The sequence below is a fragment of the Lithobates pipiens genome, unplaced genomic scaffold (genome assembly GCF_037356315.1).
Source record: "Lithobates pipiens isolate NorthernLeopardFrog02 unplaced genomic scaffold, aLitPip1_a1.2 Scaffold_22, whole genome shotgun sequence".
NCBI classification, from domain to species: Eukaryota; Metazoa; Chordata; class Amphibia; order Anura; family Ranidae; genus Lithobates; species Lithobates pipiens.
In genome coordinates, this window is record NW_027507784.1 from 260067593 (window position 1) to 260087118 (window position 19526).

Here is a 19526-nt window from a genome sequence, read left to right on the forward strand (position 1 = left end):
AAAGAACCTTGTTCACAGTATTAATGCATTCTTTCTTACTTCACAGGTGCTCTCACGGTTGGCCTGGTCAGGCAGTGTCAGACCATACATGGACGTGACAGGATATGTATTCCTCCCCGACTCCCACCGGAGTGGGTTACAACGCTGTTTTTCATCATAATGGGAATCATATCATTGACTGTTACTTGTGGTTTGCTAGTGGCATCCCATTGGAGGAGAGAAGCTACAAAATATGCCCGATGGATTGCATTTACTGGCAGTAAGTGTCCCATAACAATTCCGGTATACGTATACTGAGGTCTTATAGAGAGTCATTTCTCACATTAATTCTATTAGAGCCTACATTCTAAGGAGGAATTAAAGCGCAACTACAAGGGTATTTCAACATTTGGGTGAAGCCGGATACAATTCCTGTCTAGCGGGTCAATCTTACCCCAGCACAGTTGTGGTCAATGGTCAAACTAATTTACTGTAGAAGCCAAGATGCTTGTTGTCACAGCTCTTTAATATTCTATGTACATTTCTCTAAGGCAAAAAAAAAAAAAAATGAATGCATTGCTGTTTTCCCTTTAATTCCTACCTGCATGGGGCTGTAGGCAGCAAAGCAAATGGAAAATGCATATTCCTATTGGCATTATTATACAGGATTTGTATAGCGCCAGTAATTTGCGCACCACTTTACAACATAAAGGGAGACAGCAGCAATACAATTCAATGCAAGAGGGTTAAGAGGGCCCTATTCTACTGAGCTGCATCTGCTTTACATTAACTAAATCTGTTCCCAGACTATGTTCGCTAAAGTATTTACTTATTCTGGATAAGCCAAAAAAAAACTTGAAAAGAAACCCTCATTCACCTGTGTAGCTATAGACATTGTGGAGAAATTCATTTTCAAATTTCACACCAAGCACTGAAACTTTAGCTCTTTACCTTATTACAATCTAAATTGTAATAGGAAAGACTGTCTGCTTTCTAATGGAAGCGCCACGTTTTTCTAAGCTGTAAGAAACTGGCTGAAGCTCAAGTTTAGGGTCTTTGGTGTGGTGTTTTTTCTTTTAAGATCTTTAAAGCTGAAGTCTAGGTATGAACTCGGGCTCGTGGATGCAGGCACATTCCTTATTACAACGTAAGCTCTCTATATATTTTTAGTGAACAGGGTCAGGCTAGATCAGGGGTCATAAACTGGAAGCCCTCCAGCTGTTGCAAAACTACAAGTCCCATCATGCCTCTGCCTGTTGGAGTAATGTGTGTAACTGTCAGCCTTGCAATGCCTCATGGGACTTGTAGTTTTGCAACAGCTGGAGAGAGCCAGTTTGCGACCTCTGAGCTAGATGAATGAATACATGGACATGGAGAATTGATTAGCCATGAAACTACAAACCGAAGCCACAACATGTAAACACCTCATCAAGTAAGGCAAGTAAACGACACAGAATACAGTATCTCACAAAAGTGTGTCTGCCCCTCACATTTTTGTACATATTTTATTATATTTTTTCATGTGACAACACTGAAGAAATTACACTTTGCTACAATGTAAAGTAGTGAGTGTACAGCTTGTATAACAGTGTAAATTTGCTGTCAAAATAACTCAACACACAGCTACTAATGTCTAAACCGCTGGCAACAAAAGTGAGTACACCCTTAAGTGAAAATGTCCAAATTAGGTCCAATTAGCCATTTTCCCCCCCGGTGTCGTGTGACTTGTTAGTGTTACAAGGTCTCAGGTGTGAATGGGGAGCAGGTGTGTTAAATTTGGTGTTATCACTCTCACTCTCTCATACTGGTCACTGGAAGTTCAACATGGCAAAGAACTCTCTGAGGATCTGAAAAAAATGTTGCTCTTCATAAAGATGGCCTAAGCTATAAGATTGCCAGGACCATAAAAATGAGCTGCAGCAGTGGTCAAGACCATACAGGACAGATTCCACTCAGAACAGGCCTTGTAAAGGTCGACCAAAGAAGTTGAGTGCACATGCTCAGCGTCCTATCCAGAGGTTGTCCTTGGGAAATAGACATTTTGCTGCAGAGGTTGAAGGGGTGGGGGGGGGGGGGGGGTTCAACCTGTCAGTGCTCAGACCATATGCCGCGCACTGCATCAAATTGGTCTGCATGGCTGTCATCCCAGAAGGAAGCCTCTTCTAAAGATGATAAACAAGTAAGCCCACAAACAGTTTGCTGAAGACAAGCAGACTAAGGACATGGATTACTGGAACCATGTCCAGTGGTCTGATGAGATCAAGATAAACTTATTTGGTTCAGATGGTGTCAAGCATGTGTGGCGGCAACCAGGTGAGCAGTACAAAGACAAGTGTGTCTTGCCCACAGTCAAGCATGGTGGGGGGAGTGTCATGGTCTGGGGCTTCGTTCGTGCTGCCGGAACTGGGGGGCTACAATTCATTGAGGGAACCATGAATGCCAACATGTACTGTTACGTACTGAAGCAGAGCATTACCCCCTCCCATCGGAGACTGGGCCACAGGGCAGTATTCCAACATAATGACCCCAAACTCGCCTCCAATATGACCACTGCCTTGCTAAAGAAGCTGAAGGTAAAGGTGATGGACTGGCCAAGCATGTCTTCAGACCTAAACCCTATTGAGCATCTGTGGGGCATCCTCAAATGGAAGGTGGAGGAGCGCTAAGTCTCTAACATCCACCAGCTCTGTGATGTCGTCATGGAGGAGTGGAAGAGAACTGCAGTGGCAACCTGTGAAGCTCTGGTGAACTCCATGACCAAGAGGGTTAAGGCAGTGCTGGAAAATAATGGTGGCCACACAAAATATTGATACTTTGGGCCCAATTGGACATTTTCACTTGAGGTGTACTCACTTTTGTTGCCAGCGGTTTAGACATTAATGGCTGTGTATGGAGTTATTTTGAGGAGACGGCAAATTTACACTATTTTAAAAGCTGTACACTCACCACTACTACTACATTGTAGCAAAGTGTAATTTCTACAGTGTTGTCACATGAAAATATATCCAAATATTTACAAAAATGTGAGGGGTGTACTCCCTTTTGTGAGATACTGTATGTCGTCACAAATACCTAGTTAAAGCGGAGGTCCACCCTAAAGTGGACCTTCTGCTCATTGGAACCCCCCCCCCCCCTCCGGCGCCACAATTGGCACCTTTCAGGGGGGAGGGGGGTGCAGGTACCTGTACAGTACAGGTATCTGCAACCACTTCCGGGATAGCTCTCTGCGGAAAGGGGCGTAGATTACGCCCCTTTCCGAAAGTCCCCCGCCTGCCTGCTGGGAAACACACAGATCCCAGAGGCAGCGGGTCCATCCTTATTGCGCAGCGCGACATGCGCAGTAGGGAACCGGGAAATGAAGCAGAAAGGCTCCACTTCCTGATTCCCATACCCAAGATGGCGGCGGCAGCACCCGAGAGACGATCGAGAGATCGGCTTCGGGTGCCGACATCGCGGGTGCGCTGGACAGGTAAGTGTCACTATTTTAAAAGTCAGCAGCTGCAGTATTTGTAGCTGCTGGCTTTCAAAAAAAAAAAAAAAAAAACGCGCACTCCCGCTTTAAAACAACAACAAAAAATTTAAAGTGTACAATGCCTTTTTTAAAAGCTCTGAAAAAAAAGAAATAAAGCTCTTTTTAAGAATTTTAAAAGCTTTAAAGTCCAGGCTTTAATGGCGTAGGTGTATTTTAAACCCAAACAATATATGTGTGTTTGCTAAAAAGTAAATCGCCTTAGTGAATGAGAGAAAAATTATTTTAAAATCAGTTAGTTAGGACTGCTGAATCTAAACCACCAATCTGTATAGGATGTGTAATAAACTAGAATAAAACAATACTACAAAGCGCACTGTCCGTATACAAAGAAAAATTTAATACATCTCATGAAAAACTGTGCAATAAAAAAATATGATAAACTCCTCTTATAATAAATCTATATAATCAAGTCCATATATAATGTGCAACTATCATGCAAAGATTATAGTGCAAATATATTATAAAGTGCTCAGTTAAAAAAAAAAAATAACTTCTCTCTTGTGGTGAAAAATGATAATGTACACCATCATAAAAGGTGCTCCCCAAAGAATCCCCACAAGCGTTTAATTGAGCTCCTTACCAGCTGCTCTGATCCCACAAGGAGATCACTAAACGCCTTGCTGCATAGCAGCCACATACACCATGATCCAGAATACATAAGCTCTACTAACTCCTTCTACGAATTCGACTCCATAGAGGAGATTGAAGTACATAGGGAGATCCACATAGTGTAGTATATCACTAATTCATTTTAATAGCATTATATAATGGTATTATAATTGAATACAATTAAATTACACTTACAATCTCCAAGGAATGAAACAACATGTGTTTACAAACTGCCAGCAGGTCCAAACGGTCAGCCCGACTTGCAGAATAAAGTCATGTGTGGGGCCCCTTCCTTCATAGCAAGCGTCATCTGGGGATCTGAGGCATACGTGCATTTTAAATGACTTGTAAAATGTAGCATGTTTTGGTACAGCTGGAATTTAAACATTCTGCGTCTTCTTAACCACTTTCCAACCGAATCCTGTACATATACATTGGCACTTTGAAGATGGATATCTCGGGAACGGCAGCAGCTTCTGCCACAACCGAGGTATCCGTCTCTTCAGGAGCCGGTCATGTTTACGATCTCTGCGGCGGATTCGCCGTAAGATCAGTTATTGGCGGCGGGAGAGGTGCCACCCGCCACTCTGCTGTGCCCTCGGCTTACCGGAGCCGTCTGCAGTGGCGGAGGCGATCAAAACCTTTCCTGTGGCCGGGTACGTGAGTAGCGCCTGCATATGAAAACAGTGGTCAAACCACACATGTGAATCGCTGCAATCGTTAGAGCGTGATGCAATAATTCTAGCCCTAGACCTCCTCTGTAACTCAAAACATGCAACCTGTAGATTTTTTTTTAAACGTTACCTATGGAGATTTTTAAGGGTAAAAGTTTGACGCTATTCCACGAGCGGTAGCAATATTGAAGCTTGACATGTTGGGTATCCATTTACTTGGCGTAACATTATATTTCACAAAATAAAAAATAATTGGGCTAACTTTACTGTTGTCTTACTTTTTTAGACCACTGCGCAAATACCGTGTGAAAAAAAGTATTGCAATGACTGCCATTTTATTCTCTAGGGTGTTAGAAAGAAAAAACAATATATCATATTTTTGGGTTGTATATAATTTTCTAGTGAAAAAAAAAACTTTTAAACTTGTAAACACCAACATCTCAAAATGAGGCTAGTCCCTTAAGTGGTTAACCAATTTGTTTTTCTTCCCTCCACAGTGATCCTTTTCTGTATGGCAGCATTAATATTCCCCATAGGATTTTACATCAATGAAGTTGGTGGACAACCTTACAAACTTCCCAACAACACCGTAGTTGGGTCATCTTATGTACTTTTTGTCTTATCCATTTTCTTTACTATAGTGGGACTACTATTTGCAGGCAAAGTATGTTTACCTGGCTGATGTACAGGGGGATCCACAAGACTTTTTATTGCAATGAACATTATATATTTGTCGGGAGGGGAGGTGGGGAAGGGGTTCTTTGAAACCTCCAAGGACATTGCCTTCTCAGGAGAACACCTGAAAAGGGACAAGAGAACTGAGACGATAATAGACTTTAACTTGTTCTCACTATGCACTTTGGATCAAATGGAGAGCCTTTCTTTCCACAACCAAATACAAATATCATAGACTGATCTCCTGAGCATATTTATGCCGTCAGGTCTGCACTGTGACGTAGACTCGTGAAGAACGCTTTACACTGACAAGCAAAACGGACCTTTATTACTGTACCCAACTCCTGTTTTCATCATCTGCAAGAATAGGAAATGAAGAGTAAACCAACTCCTGTTTTCGTTGTCTGCAAGAATAGGAAATGAAGAGTAAACCAACTCCTGTTTTCGTTGTCTGCAAGAATAGGAAATGAAGAGTAAACCAACTCCTGTTTTCGTTGTCTGCAAGAATAGGAAATGAAGAGTAAACCAAGAGTATTTATGAACTTTGTCTATGACCTAGAAGCATTTCAAAGCCAAGTGGGGCTGGCCTCACTTAAGAGAGATGATTCATTTGAGGATTAACAACACAGAGACTTGGTAGTCGGAGAGTCCCCAACACTATGAAGCGTACAGCTCAGTCTATTCAACCCCTGAGACTTCCTATGGCTGAAAGCTTGGTTCTGTTAAACGGCTTTGCTCTGGCCAGTTTTATGTGCTTTTTGGCTCAACTGTCCAGCTGTAGATGGATATGCAGCACATTGGCCCTCATATTTCCTGGTACCAAAATGGGGGTGGGTATCATTTTGAAAAAAATAGTTTGAGCGGTGCTTTGAAAATGCAAAAAAAGGGAATGTCTAATTCCTTTTAGAAGCACACAGGTACTGGAATACTGAAACTCTTTGTTGGGAATTAGAAGAAAACACTAATATTCTGGAAGGGTGGGGGGGAAATGACCTCTTCATTTACGTTTATATAAATATATATTTTTGCTGACGCAGTATACAGTGTAAATTTAGGCAGTTCTGGGAAAAGAATGCTAAAAGCTTTGCTAGCAAAATCACTGTGGTGCGCCAACTGGAACCGATAGTTAACTAAAGCCATTTTCTTGAAGACTACATAATGAAGAGTCTTCAGTTTACCTCATACTTCGTAGCAGCCCTCAAATGTTGTCTTTTTCTTTTCTTTCAAATATGTATAAAATCAGACATTTCTCATTTTTGCATTTTTTTTTCCAAGTTTTTTGCGTCATAACATATCGTCAAAGGAAATTGACAGCAATTTGTACTAGTCCAGATAGGCACCAGAAGTGGCTAACAAAGCACTGGAACTTCCTTGACATTCAAATGGGTAATCATGATTTTAAGAAGTGGGAGTTTGTACACACTTATACTGCAGTGACCACACTGTGAGCTAGCAATAGGTAAATCTGCAATTTAATTTTTTTATTTATTTTTTGATCTGGATCTATGCAGAAATGTGCTTGTCTCATTTCTGAGTTTCTTGCGTTCAGAATTTTATAAAAGGGATTCCCGAGAGCACCTTTTTAATGCTGGATGTGCATTATAAGCATTCACAAACCGAGCAACAAATTGGAGTTACTGTTTTTGGCATTTTGCTGGTCTGTGTGTGATTTGCTGCTTGTAGATGAAGGGTTTTCCCTCATGCTTGCAATGCCTGTTTGATCAGCTCAGCAAAATAGATCAGTAAAAGATGTTCATCTCTAGAAAAAGTGATGGTTGTATCTTGAAAGTACAAGTTTTTCTAAAAATCTCATATTCCCATTATAGTACATACCAGTGTACCACTCTTTTAACCACTTCAGCTCCGGAAGGTTTACCCCCTTCACAACCAGGCCGTTATTTGCGAAACAACACTGCGTTATTTTAATTGACAAATGCGCGGTCATGCAACGCTGTACCCAAATAAAATTGATGTCCCTTTTCCCCCTTAAATAGAGCTTTATTTCGGTGGTTATTTTTTGCGCTAGAAACAAAAAAAAAACTCACCATTTTTGAAAAAATAAAAAATGTTTTACTTTCTGCTATAAAACACACCCAATAAAAAAGATGTAAAAAAATAAAATTTCTTCATCTCCTTAGGCTGCATGTTTTTGGTAAAAAAAAAAATCCCAATAAGCGTATATTGATTGGTTTCCCCCCAAATTTTTTAGCGTCTACAAACTATGGGATATTTTTATGAAATACGTGTTTTTTTTTTCTATTAATGATGGCGATCAGCGACTTATAGCGGGATTGTGTCAGCCAAATCAGACATTAAGTGACACTTATGGGGACCAGTGACACCAATACAGTGATTAGTGCTAAAAAAAAAGAACACTGTCACAGTACTAATGACACTAGCAGGGAAGGGGTTAACACCCGGGCGATCAAAGTGTTAAATGTGTACCTAGGGAGTGCTATTTAACTGGGGGGGGGGGTGCGCTTGTACTGTGAGAAGACAGAGATCTGTGTTCCTACTCGGCAGAAACACAAGATCTCTGTCTTCCCTTGTCACAGAACTTGTTTACATAGGCAGACCGCCATTCTGCCACTGTTGGGGACCAATCGGCGGGTCTTAATGGACCCGCTGATTGGCTCCCACTGTGTCCAATTACAGCGAGAGCTGCAAACCTGGAAGTGGAGATCTTACAGGTACATGAATTTGCTTGTTGGAGCCGCCACCCAGCAGTACATAGATGTGTGTCGGTAAGCAGTTAAATAGTGCAGGTCCCCCCACTATGCATGCAGGTGTTGGGGGTTCACAATTCAGCACTCAACTAGAGAAGGAGGAAAAGTGCATTGTGCATGTGTGCAGTTTGAACGGTTTTAGCGGATACTACTGGGCTCAGCTGTACGCAGTTTGAATGGCCCGGAGCAGCCGCTAGGGGAGGCACAATTTTAATGTCCAGCCCATCCTACAAATGTCAGGATGGAGGGGCATCAAGGGGCCAGTGGTTCTTATGGAAATTCCCTCAACAGCTACATGTGCAATGGAAGGACATGCACCATTTAAAACGGGAGGGAGTGCTGGTATATACTATTTGGGAGATATGAAATTGCGTAGGGGAAGTTTAGCAAAATCTTGCTGAAGACGAACTTGCACTTTAAAGGTAATTTGCCATGATATAGATACAAAGGCTGTTGTTGCTGACTCTTTCTGAGGAAGCTAATTGCCTGGCTGTAATATTTTCTAAGTCACTGAAACTAGCATAGATTAGAGAATTTCTGTCTTTTTCTTTGATCTCTTGCAGGTCAGGCAGGCATTCTTCAGAGACAAGCAATGGCAGCCCCTCGCATGATAGGTTGCACTGTTGAGTCCCCAGAACAGTGATTCTCAACCAGGGTTCCTCCAGAGGATGCTAGGGGTTCCTTCGGCATTGAGCCATTTCTGCCTCTCGGATAAGTTCCTACCGACACCATTGATCTTTTTAGCCATCTGTAAGGAGATAATTCCTCCCAATGACCACGGGTGTAAGGACCATTCTTCCCATTGACCATCACACTAATGTATCAAGAGATGTAGATTTCTAATTTCTAGCAGGGGTTCCCAGAGAATGGAGAACTATTTCAAGGGTTCCTCTGTGTTGAAAAGGTTGAGAAAGGCTGCCCTAGAACAAAGAAAAATTACTGCATGTGTGTGCAGGCAACTGGAAGTGCTAAATACCAGACTCAGCTGGCTGGCAAAGCTCCAGCACTTCCTGGTGCTAAAGTTTGCCTGCCCCTTCCTGTCTCCTGAGCAGTACAATCGGCCAGTGAGGCAGCCCATTATAGTGACGGACCAGTAGAAACATGAGGGTCATCAAGCTCTGCAGTGTTTACAAGAATGATCTTGCATTCCTCTGTAGTGGTAGTATCTTGAAAGCTACTGCTGATGCTACGTGCAGGGCCTTCTAGATGCCTTCACTATATATCCAAATCCATTTTGTTTTAGAGACAAGTACCTTTTCATAGGTAGTAAGTAGGGGCAACAATAATAAATCTGACATTGCAGACTTGTTTTTAGAGGTGTAGTCTACAGGAATTTCATTCCAGCTTTGGCTTCAGCAATAAGTAATTTGCTTTCCTAGTAAAAGCGTGAAGCTAGTTTTGTCCTCATAAATTTTCTAGTTTAGGGATTTATAAAGTAGTGAAATCAGGATGACCCCTTGAAAGTGCAACTGAATTTTTGAGTTTAAATTAACTAAACACATTCCAGGTGTATTAAAAGCAAAATTGTTCAAAGTCCTAAGGCCCATTTACAGTATATTACCAAAAGTATTGGAACACCAACACCTGCCTTTGTACGCACATGAACTTTAATGGCATCCTAGTCTTAGTCCATAGGGTTCAATATTGAGTTGGCCCACCCTTTGCAGCTATAACAGGTTCAACTCTTCTGGGAAGGCTGTCCACAAGGTTTAGGAATGTGTCTATGGGAATGTTTGACCATTCTTCCAGAAGCACGTTTGTGAGGTCAGGCACTGATGTTGGACGAGCAGGCCTGGCTCGCAGTCTTCGCTATAATTTATCCCAAATATGTTCTGTAGATTTGGGGTGCAGACCAGTCAAGTTCCTCCACCCCAAACTCGCTAATCAATGTCTTTATACCTTGCTTTGTGCACTGGTCCAAAAAATTTAGTGGAGGAGGGATTATGGTGTGGTGTTGTTTTTCAGGGGTTGGGCTTGGTTCCAGTGAAGGGCACTCTTAGCTCTTGTACACACGGTCGGACATTCTGCCAACCAAATCCGTTGGATTTTGTCTGACGGATTGTGTCCGAAACTGTTGCATACACACGGTCGGACCAAGTTGTCAGAAAATCCGATCGTTCAGAACGTGATGACGTTATTTCGTTACGACGGGACTACGTTCACGCTAGTAGCCAATAGCTTTGGTGTAGGAATTTGATCTGAGCATGCGTGGCACTTTGTCCGATCAAAATTCTCTACACATGATCGGAGTATGTCCGATCAGACCAGTTTGTCGGAAAATATTTCCAACAAGTTGGAAAATTGGGTCCGACGGAAACAGTCCGATGCATACCACACACAGACGGATTATCCGACAAAACGGTCCGATAGGACACATTCCGTTGGAATCTCCGCCTGTGTGTACAAGGGCTTATAGAGATATTGGACAAGTTCATGCTCCCAACTTTGTGGGAACAGTTTGGGGATGGTCTTTTCCTGTTCCAACATGACTGCTCACCAGTGCACAAACCAGGTCCATAAAGACTTGGAGGAATTTGACTGGCCGGCACACCTCAACCCCAACCTCAACCCTACGGACTAAGATGCCATTAAAGTTCATGTGCATGTAAAGGCAGGCGTCCCAATACTCTTGGTAATATAGTGTACATTTGCAGTGCATCAATACACTTGCAATTAGGTAGCCCATTGAAATCGATGGACTGCCAATGCACCAAGTCATCCCAACAAATCAGATGTGCCACAAATTTCAACACCAAGCAGTGAACTGCAATGCATGTTTGTTGGCCTTTGTGCATTGGGGTGCCATTCAGAATGGATGGCACTGCAACACATCAACACACACAAGGGCTCTTGCACATGGGAGTAATGCTGAGGTTTATTTTTACTGATCCGAATTGGAGATTGCACACAGTTAAGTAAAGATCAGTAATAAAGTTGAGTGCAGAATAGTTAAACAAAAATTATAATTTTTTTCATTTGAGTGCAGTAAATGACTCATACATGTGTTTACTCGTCTATAAGCATGTTTTTACGTATAAATGAGTATATTACCGTATATACTCGAGTATAAGCCGAGATTTTCAGCCTCTTTTTTGAGGCTGAAAGTGCCCCCCTCGACTTATACTTGAGTCATCGCCGTCTGCCTGCCCGATCAGCATGTCGAGCAGACAGACGGCGGCCATTCTACTATTCAAAAGCCAATTCACTCAATTTCCCAGCAGTCAGTGTTCCGCCTATCACGGACATCCGCTCATTCTCATACTACAGACGAGGATGAGAGGATGTCCGTGATAGGCGGAACACTGACTGCTGTGAAATTGAGTGTTCCGCCTATCACAGACAGGGAGGCGCGGCTTTTGAACAGAGGAATGGCCGCCGTCTGTCAGACGAGGAGAGCATGGCACACAGAGGCTTCAGATTGGCACAGGTAGGCAGGGACGGACGGGACACAGGGACGGACGGGACACAGGAATTGACACAGGGATGGACGGGACACAGGGATGGACACAGGGATGTCTCACCCTCGGCTTATACACGAGTCAATAAGTTTCCCAGTTTTTTTGTGGTAAATTGGGGGCCTCGGCTTATATTCGGGTCGGCCTATACTCGAGTATATACGGTACATACAATATTGGCAATGAAGAAGGATTTTACTTGTCTATACTCAACATTTCTCAGGTCTTTACAGATTTTTTTCTCAGACTGCCTGTCAACAAGTTCCAGAGTCGGGCTGGGTTCACACTGGTGCAATCATAGATATCGCATGTGATTCACACTACATTGATGCGTACATCACGTGCGATGTCTGTGTGATGCAAATTCAGCCTTGCAAACTGTATCGCTGAAATCGCATTCGCACCAAATGGTACAGGGCCCTATTTTGGTCCGCACCCATTTGATCCGATTCCTGTACCATTTAATATTTTGCACTGCAAACTAATTTGAGGGTGTCATTAACATTCAATTGATGCCCCCAATGGTTCACAGAAGTCGATGTGCGATGTGGGAACCCGCACAGTAATAGCAGTGCTTCCCGCATTGCACCAGTGTGAAACGGGACTAAACATCAATACATTTATGATGTACGTGTGCAACTGGCCTAACGTGCATTACAGTAAAACACCCACATTCCCGCACCATAGATGTGTATGATGAGCTTTTACACTTTTTCACTAAAGGGGGAACTCCACTTTCGTGATGGAAAAAAAATAATATAGAGTATAAAATTGCAACACAAGCCATCTTGTAATGGAATTTTACTAAAAATTACCTTTCCTTTTCAATCTGCAGCACTGTCATTTTCTAAAAAAATGCATTTTAATATGGCTACCTGGAGGTGGCTACCAGAATGTGTACAGAAAGCCCCCCCAGAAATGTAATTTCCTTCTTGTGTGATTGGCTCGCTGGTTTTCCCAAAAGTCTGCACTTAGATGCACATCCGATTTTTGCCATCCCCAGCAACAAAAATGTCATCTTTGGTGAGATACTCCCAAAGTGAAAGCAAGTCTAGAGGGATGCAGACCCTGTCACTTTCCTTGTAACCCTGGACGGGGCAGCAGCTTATTATTAATTATGAAACCACTTATATACAAATTTAATTTGCACATGGACACAAACAGCTATTTCTCGAGAAAAACAAAAGGTAGGACTCCGCAACAAAGTTTGTTAAAATCCTTGCACTGCACATAATCCCAGAGGGGAATGTTTGTTTTTTTCTCAACAAAAGTGGAGTTACACTTTAAAGCATAGAAAAGGCCAGCCTCTGTCAGCAGCTGCAGAGAGAGACACTTGCTTTCTTATGGAAGCAGGATCTCTCTGCAGAGGTCCAGCACACCTCCTCCTGAGTGAGACTTAGAGCTTTACATTCAGCAGCTTTCTCCTTTTGTTGTGAATGACCTTAAATAATAGTAGTTGATCTAAAGTGAAAGCTTTGTTGGTCTTTAATTAAAAACATGTCTGCTATGACAACACTTGTGTGTCACCCCATGTTCTTTTTAAAGCCCCACTGTAGGCAATTTTTTTTAATTTCCTTTTTTGAGAGAAGTGCTGCAGTTTTTGTCAGATAATTATTGCGGTTTGTTTCCTTGTATCTCTCCTTGTTTTCTGTGCTAATGATAACCCGTCTGCGAGAGCTAGATGGCTACATAGTCGGCACGCGGCCACCCCCACGTCATGTTGGCCGGCAGTAGCATTTTCATGTCTTTTAATGTCCCAGACTGTCATCATGTATTTAACGTACATCATTGGTTAAGAAAATAAGACAGACCGCAAAAAAAAAAACTTGACCAAGACTCTAACCTTTCTCAATTCCATCCAAGATGAACACTGTTTTAGATTGATTGGGGTTTAACCATTTTGCTGCCAGGTCTGTATGTTGTATGGACCTGACAGCAGGGGGGGGTTTCACACAATCCGTTGGTGTGAAAAACTGACCCCTATGTGATGAAAAAAAAAAATCATTTGTATTTTTTATTTTATTTTTTTGCAAAAAAAAATTACATCCAAGCATCCGAAAGCATGATTCAAAGGCGCCTATGCTTGAAAATGCAGATTGCGATACACGTTACATATTTCTGTGCACACCAGAGTGAGAGCAATACTAGCACAATACCTCCTCCATAACACTAAACTGATGACCCATAGGGGGCCTTTGAAGAGTCGCCTATAGAAAATTTGTATGCGCCATTTCACGAGCGCACACAAATTTGTAAGGTTTCACATGTTGGGTCTCTACTCGGTGCAACCTCGTCTTTTATTATTTACCAATGTTTTATGTTTTGCCCTATAAATCACTTTAGTGTGTTTTTTTTACAGAAATTTTGTGTTTCCTAGATCTTTGCGGTAATATCAAGTGGCATAAAAAAATTGGCACTACCATTATTTTATTCTCTAAGAAAATATATAACGTTTGGGAATTTATGTAATCTTTAGGCCTAAACGATTTTTTAAACGTGTGGGGAAAATGCATAAACTCCTCTGGCAGCGAAAGGATTCAGGTGTATGTACAACCAAAACATTTTTTTCTTCTCTATATAGAGTAGGGACAGGTTAAATCCCCTGCCAAGTTATTTTTTGCTTTCTGTATCCTGCTGGTGCGATTTCCCTTTACTTACTATATTCAGACACAACGGCAAGTGAGAATAAAAAAAATCCCTCTCCTAGACGGTTGTCACAAGGACGTTTGTCCCCATTAGGGACAATATTTATCCTCCCCTATTACTCTCATGACGATGCTAAAATGTTATATGTACTTTATCAGTGAAGCCAGGGCAAATCTGGGGGCGACTTCTAAGTGGGGCGGCACAGACTGAAATAATAACTTCGCAGAGGATCTAACACTTTCCCGCTTTATCAAAGTTTTGCCTTTGCATACATTTTGATAAAAACAATTGTCAAACAAGTGGGAAGCGCCAAAACTAGTTTGCAGTCGCCAAATAATTTTATTGCAGTTCACAATGTAGTCACTGTTGTGCAGCATACAAAGGGTTATGGTACCATATTCATGTGTAAGTGTGTACAAATCCCACACATTTTTGGTGTGTTTTTTTTCATCTTCTATTTACTGCGCTTATCTGCTACATATAGCTGCATTTTTACCAGCGATAACTCCAAGCACAGCTATAGACTTTGAAACAAAAGTATGCTACAGGAGATGTCATTACTAGGTCAAGATGATGTAAATACCTTTGTTCTGTAATGTGTGTTACTTGTTATGACTAATTTATTATCAGTCAAATGGACATTCTTAAATTATTTCATGGGAGACTTTTTTTTTTTTTTCTTTACTTTTTTTTTTTTTTTTTTTTACTTTTACCCATCATCCCTTGCACCTGTTTAATTTTTCATGACATTGCATTCTGTAAATACAATTTGATTGTCACCTGACTATACTGAGATATTTGCAGAAAAAATATGTATAAATGGGAAAAATCCTTCAAATGACAAATATGGTTTCCAACACTTTATTTCGTTGTTTGTGTGTCTCTTTATTAGTGTGTGCGTTTACACTGTTGGGGGTGACTCCCATGGGTCAAATTAATACTCTGAATGGACACCTATCATGAGAAGTATATGGGCTTCATTCCTGAACTGAAAATGTGAGCTACCTGGCTTTCTCAAGCTTTTGACCACTTCAGCCCCCGGAAGAATTTACCCCCTTCCTGACCAGAACACTTTTTGCGATTCGGCACTGCGTTGCTTTAACTGAAAATTGCACAGTCATGCGGCATGGCTCCTAAACAAAATTGATGTCCTTTTTTTCCCACAAATCGGGCTTTCTTTTGGTGGTATTTGATCAACTCTGCCGTTTTTTTTATTTTTTGCACTATAAACAAAGCGTCAATTCTGAAAAAAACGCATAATTTTTTACTTTTTTGCTATAATATCCCCAAAAAATATATTATATAACATTTTTTTTTCTCAGTTTAGGCCGATACGTAATCTTCTACATATTTTTGGTTAAAAAAAATCGCAATAAGCATTTATTGATTGGTTTGCTCAAAAATTATAGCGTCTACAAAATAGGGGCTAGTTTTATGGCATTTTTATAGATTTTTTTTTATTATTATTACTAGTAATGGCAGCGATCAGTGATTTTTATCATGACTGCGACATTATGTCAGACATATCAGACAATTTTGACTCATTTTTGGAACCACTGGCATTAATACAGCGATCAATGCTAAAAAATTGCATTGATTACCGTGAAGGGGTTAACCACTAGGTGGCGCTGTATTGGGTTAAGTGTGTTCTAGGGACTGATTCTGACTGGGGAGGAGGGGGGCTGTGTGTGACACGGAGTGGTGATCAGTGACAGTGTCATTAGGCAGAATGGGGAGATGCTTGTTTACACTAGCATCTCACCGTGAGACGATCGCGGGTATGCCCACGGACATAGAGTCCGCGGGACCCACGATCACGGAGCTCCCAGCGGGAGCGCCCGCAAGCCACCCCTTATAGGGCAACGTACAGGTACGTTAATCTGCCTGTACATGCCTTTCTGCCGCAGTATATCTGCGTGAGGCGGTCGGGGAGCGGTTAATACATTCTTAGTCATGGAGCCTGTCCAGAGAAAAATGCTGAAAGGTGTAATTTTTCCAGATCTACGACTCAAAGCCGTAACCACTTAAGGACTGGAAGGATTTGCTCCCTTAATGACCAGGCCATTTTTTGCTATTGTCACTTTAACTCACAATAGCGCGGTCGTGTGATGACGTACCCATACAAAATTGACATCCTTTTCTCCCCCACAAATAGTTTTCTTTTGGTGGTATTTTATCACCAGGGCGGTTTGAACTTTTTTGCGCCATAAACAAAAAACGACAATTTTGAAAAAAATTTTTTTACTTTTTGCTATAATAAATATCCCAAAAAAAACTTCATTAGTTTAGGCCAATATGTATTCTTCTGTATATTTTTGGTAGACAGTATAGTGTCTACAAAATAAAGTATATATTTATGGCATTTCTATTATATTATTTTTTGCGGGATTGCTGCGTATAGATTGGACACTTTTGACACCACTTTGGGACCATTAACATTATATCAGTGCTAAAAATAGCCACTAATTACTGTATAAATGTCACTGGCAGGGAAGGGGTTAACACTAGGGGTGATCAAGGGGTTAAGTGTTCCCTAGGGAGGTGTTTATAACTGGGAGGGAGTGTACTGATAGGGAGTTGAGAGATCGCTGTTGCCAATCAAAAGGAACAGCAGATCTCTCTCTACATCCCTGACAGAATGGGGATGTCTGTTTACATGGCCAGATCCCTGTTCTGACTCTCTCTAAAGGAGCGATCTTGGGTCGCCGGCGGACAACGCGGTCATTGGCCGCAAGCAACAGCTCCGGCGTCGCTCCTAAAGGCGGCCGTCTTGCAGCTACGACCATTTGCTCAGCCGTGCCAACCTGCCGCAGTATAACTGCGGTGGCTAGTCGGCAAGCGGTTAAAGGCAAAGTTCACCTTTTTTTTTTTCCCTCCCTCCAGCTTCTCTATGCACCAATGTAGCATAAGTGTACTTCTTTTGCAAAAATAAAACCGCTTTCCCTTTTTAATTGTACATTGGCTTACCTAACTCTTCATAGCTGTTTAAACACACTGCTCGATTACTTCTGCCTTACTTCCTGGTCAGACTTTGTCATGACACAGGAAGGAGTTGACCAGCTGATCTCATTAGCACACACCCCGCATCATCTACCCTCAGCTGGTCAACTCCTAACTGTGTCATGACCTAAAGTCTTTCCAGGAAGTAAGGCAGAAGCATTCGATCTGTGTGCTATAAATAGCTATGAAGAGAGTGAGGCAAGTCTGTGTAGAATTAATGGAAAGCTGTTTTTGTTAAATAAGTATGTTAATACTATATTGGTGCATAGGGGAGCTGAAAACAGCGTAAAAAAAGGCAAAGCATGATTGGATGCGAAACGCTGTCCTTTCCTGCCCGAACCTGCACCACATCGAGGCTGGGACCGCATGCCGATCCCGGGAAATGGAACGGCGCTTGCTAGCCCTAAAAGCATTGCTGGAAAGACAATCTACACTTCCCCTGTATACAAAACAAACTGCACAGTGGAGATAAGTATGATATATTTGGTATTTAAAAAAAAAAAAAAAAAAATCAAGGGTTTACAACCCCTTTAAGAGAGGCTGCAGGTACTTTTTTTGGTCCCATAAACTTCAATAAGGATGCTTGAAAAATGCATATAAAAAGGCACAAATAACACATGCAAATGGCTTGGCTAGGATGCTTGTGTTAAACCATACAAGGGTTGCGGTACTATCACCTCGTGGAAGGAGTAGGAGTCCCTCCCTGTAATAGGACGTTGCCTGGGCCCTCTGACAAAACTGACAGTCCTGTTTACACTGTCCTTTAGCTGGAGTGTTTGAACCTGTAAGATAAAGCACCCACTTGTGCATTCAGGACACTAATAGCAAAAGACATACAAATACATCAAAAAGTGACGCTAAGTGATTATATAAATCATAAAAGGTGACTTGGTAAGTGTAAATAATATACCACAAACTTAAATGTAAGAATCCAGATAAAATAAATCAATCCTTATATTAGTGAAAAGTCCAAAAGTGAACAATTGTGAAAAAAACATATTTTTTTGTAAAGTCCCAAAGTGTGTAAAAACATGTATAAACAAAATAAGGGCCTGTCATAGTTCATATACTTCAAAAGCATCCCCACATTCCAAATTCCTGTGAAAAAAAGATATGTGCATCCACCACCAAATGACAATGCTTTAAGGAGCCTCTTCTGTTCTGTAGGTCTACAGTGGTGTGAAAAAGTGTTTGCCCCCTTCCTCATTTCCTGTTCCTTTGCATGTTTGTCACACTTAAGTGTTTCGGAACATCAAACCAATTTAAACAATAGTCAAGGACAACACAAGTAAACACAAAATGCAATTTGTAAATGAAGGTGTTTATTATTAAAGGTGAAAAAAAATCCAAACCATCATGGCCCTGTGTGAAAAAGTGATTGCCCCCTAAACCTAATAACTGGTTGGGCCACCCTTAGCAGCAACAACTGCAACCAAGCGTTTGCGATAACGTGCAATGAGGCTTTTACAGCGTCCTGGAGGAATTTTGGCCCACTCATCTTTGCAGAATTGTCCTAATTCAGTTACATTGGAGGGTTTTCGAGCATGAACGGCCTTTTTAAGGTCATACCACAACATCTCAATAGGATTCAGGTCAGGACTTTGGCTAGGCCACTCCAAAGTCTTCATTTTGTTTTTCTTCAGCCATTCGGTGGTGGACTTGCTGGTGTGTTTAGGATCATTGTCCTGCTGCAGAACCCAAGTTCGTTTCAGCTTGAGTACACGAACAGATGGTCAGACATTCTCCTTCAGGATCTCTTGGTAGACAGCAGAATTCATAGTTCCTTTTATCACGGCAAGTCTTCCAGGTCCTGAAGCAGCAAAACAGCCCCAGACCATCACACTACCACCACCATATTTTACTGTTGGTATAATGTTCTTTTTATGAAATGCAGTGTTCCTTCTACACCAGATATACTTGGACACACACCTTCCAAAGAGTTCCACGTTTGTCTCATCGGTCCACAGAATGTTGTCCCAAAAGTCTTGGGGATCATCAAGATGTGTTGTGGAGAAATTGAGACGAGCTTTGATGTTCTTTTTGCTCAGCAGTGGTTTTCTCCTTGGAACTCTGCCATGCAGGCCATTTTTGCCCAGTCTCTTCCTGATGGTGGAGGCATGAACGCTGACCTTAACTGAGGCAAGTGAGGCCTGCAGTTCCTTGGACGTTGTTGTGGGGTCTTTTGTGACCTCTTGGATGAGTCGTCGCTGCGCTCTTGGGGTAATTTTGG

The 19526-nt window shown here is 41.7% G+C and overlaps 1 protein-coding gene across 1 annotated transcript in view; it reads left to right on the plus strand.

The window, feature by feature from the left end:
* MOSMO (modulator of smoothened) overlaps nt 1-15141 on the plus strand; it is an 81191-nt gene extending 66050 nt beyond the window's left edge. Inside the window, exons 2-3 of the mRNA XM_077448996.1 lie at nt 47-259; nt 5292-15141. Coding sequence (XP_077305122.1) covers nt 47-259; nt 5292-5476 — 398 coding nt within the window. The 3' untranslated portion in view covers nt 5477-15141. The remainder of the gene's footprint in view (nt 1-46; nt 260-5291) is intronic.
* The last annotated feature ends 4385 nt before the right edge of the window (nt 15142-19526 follow it).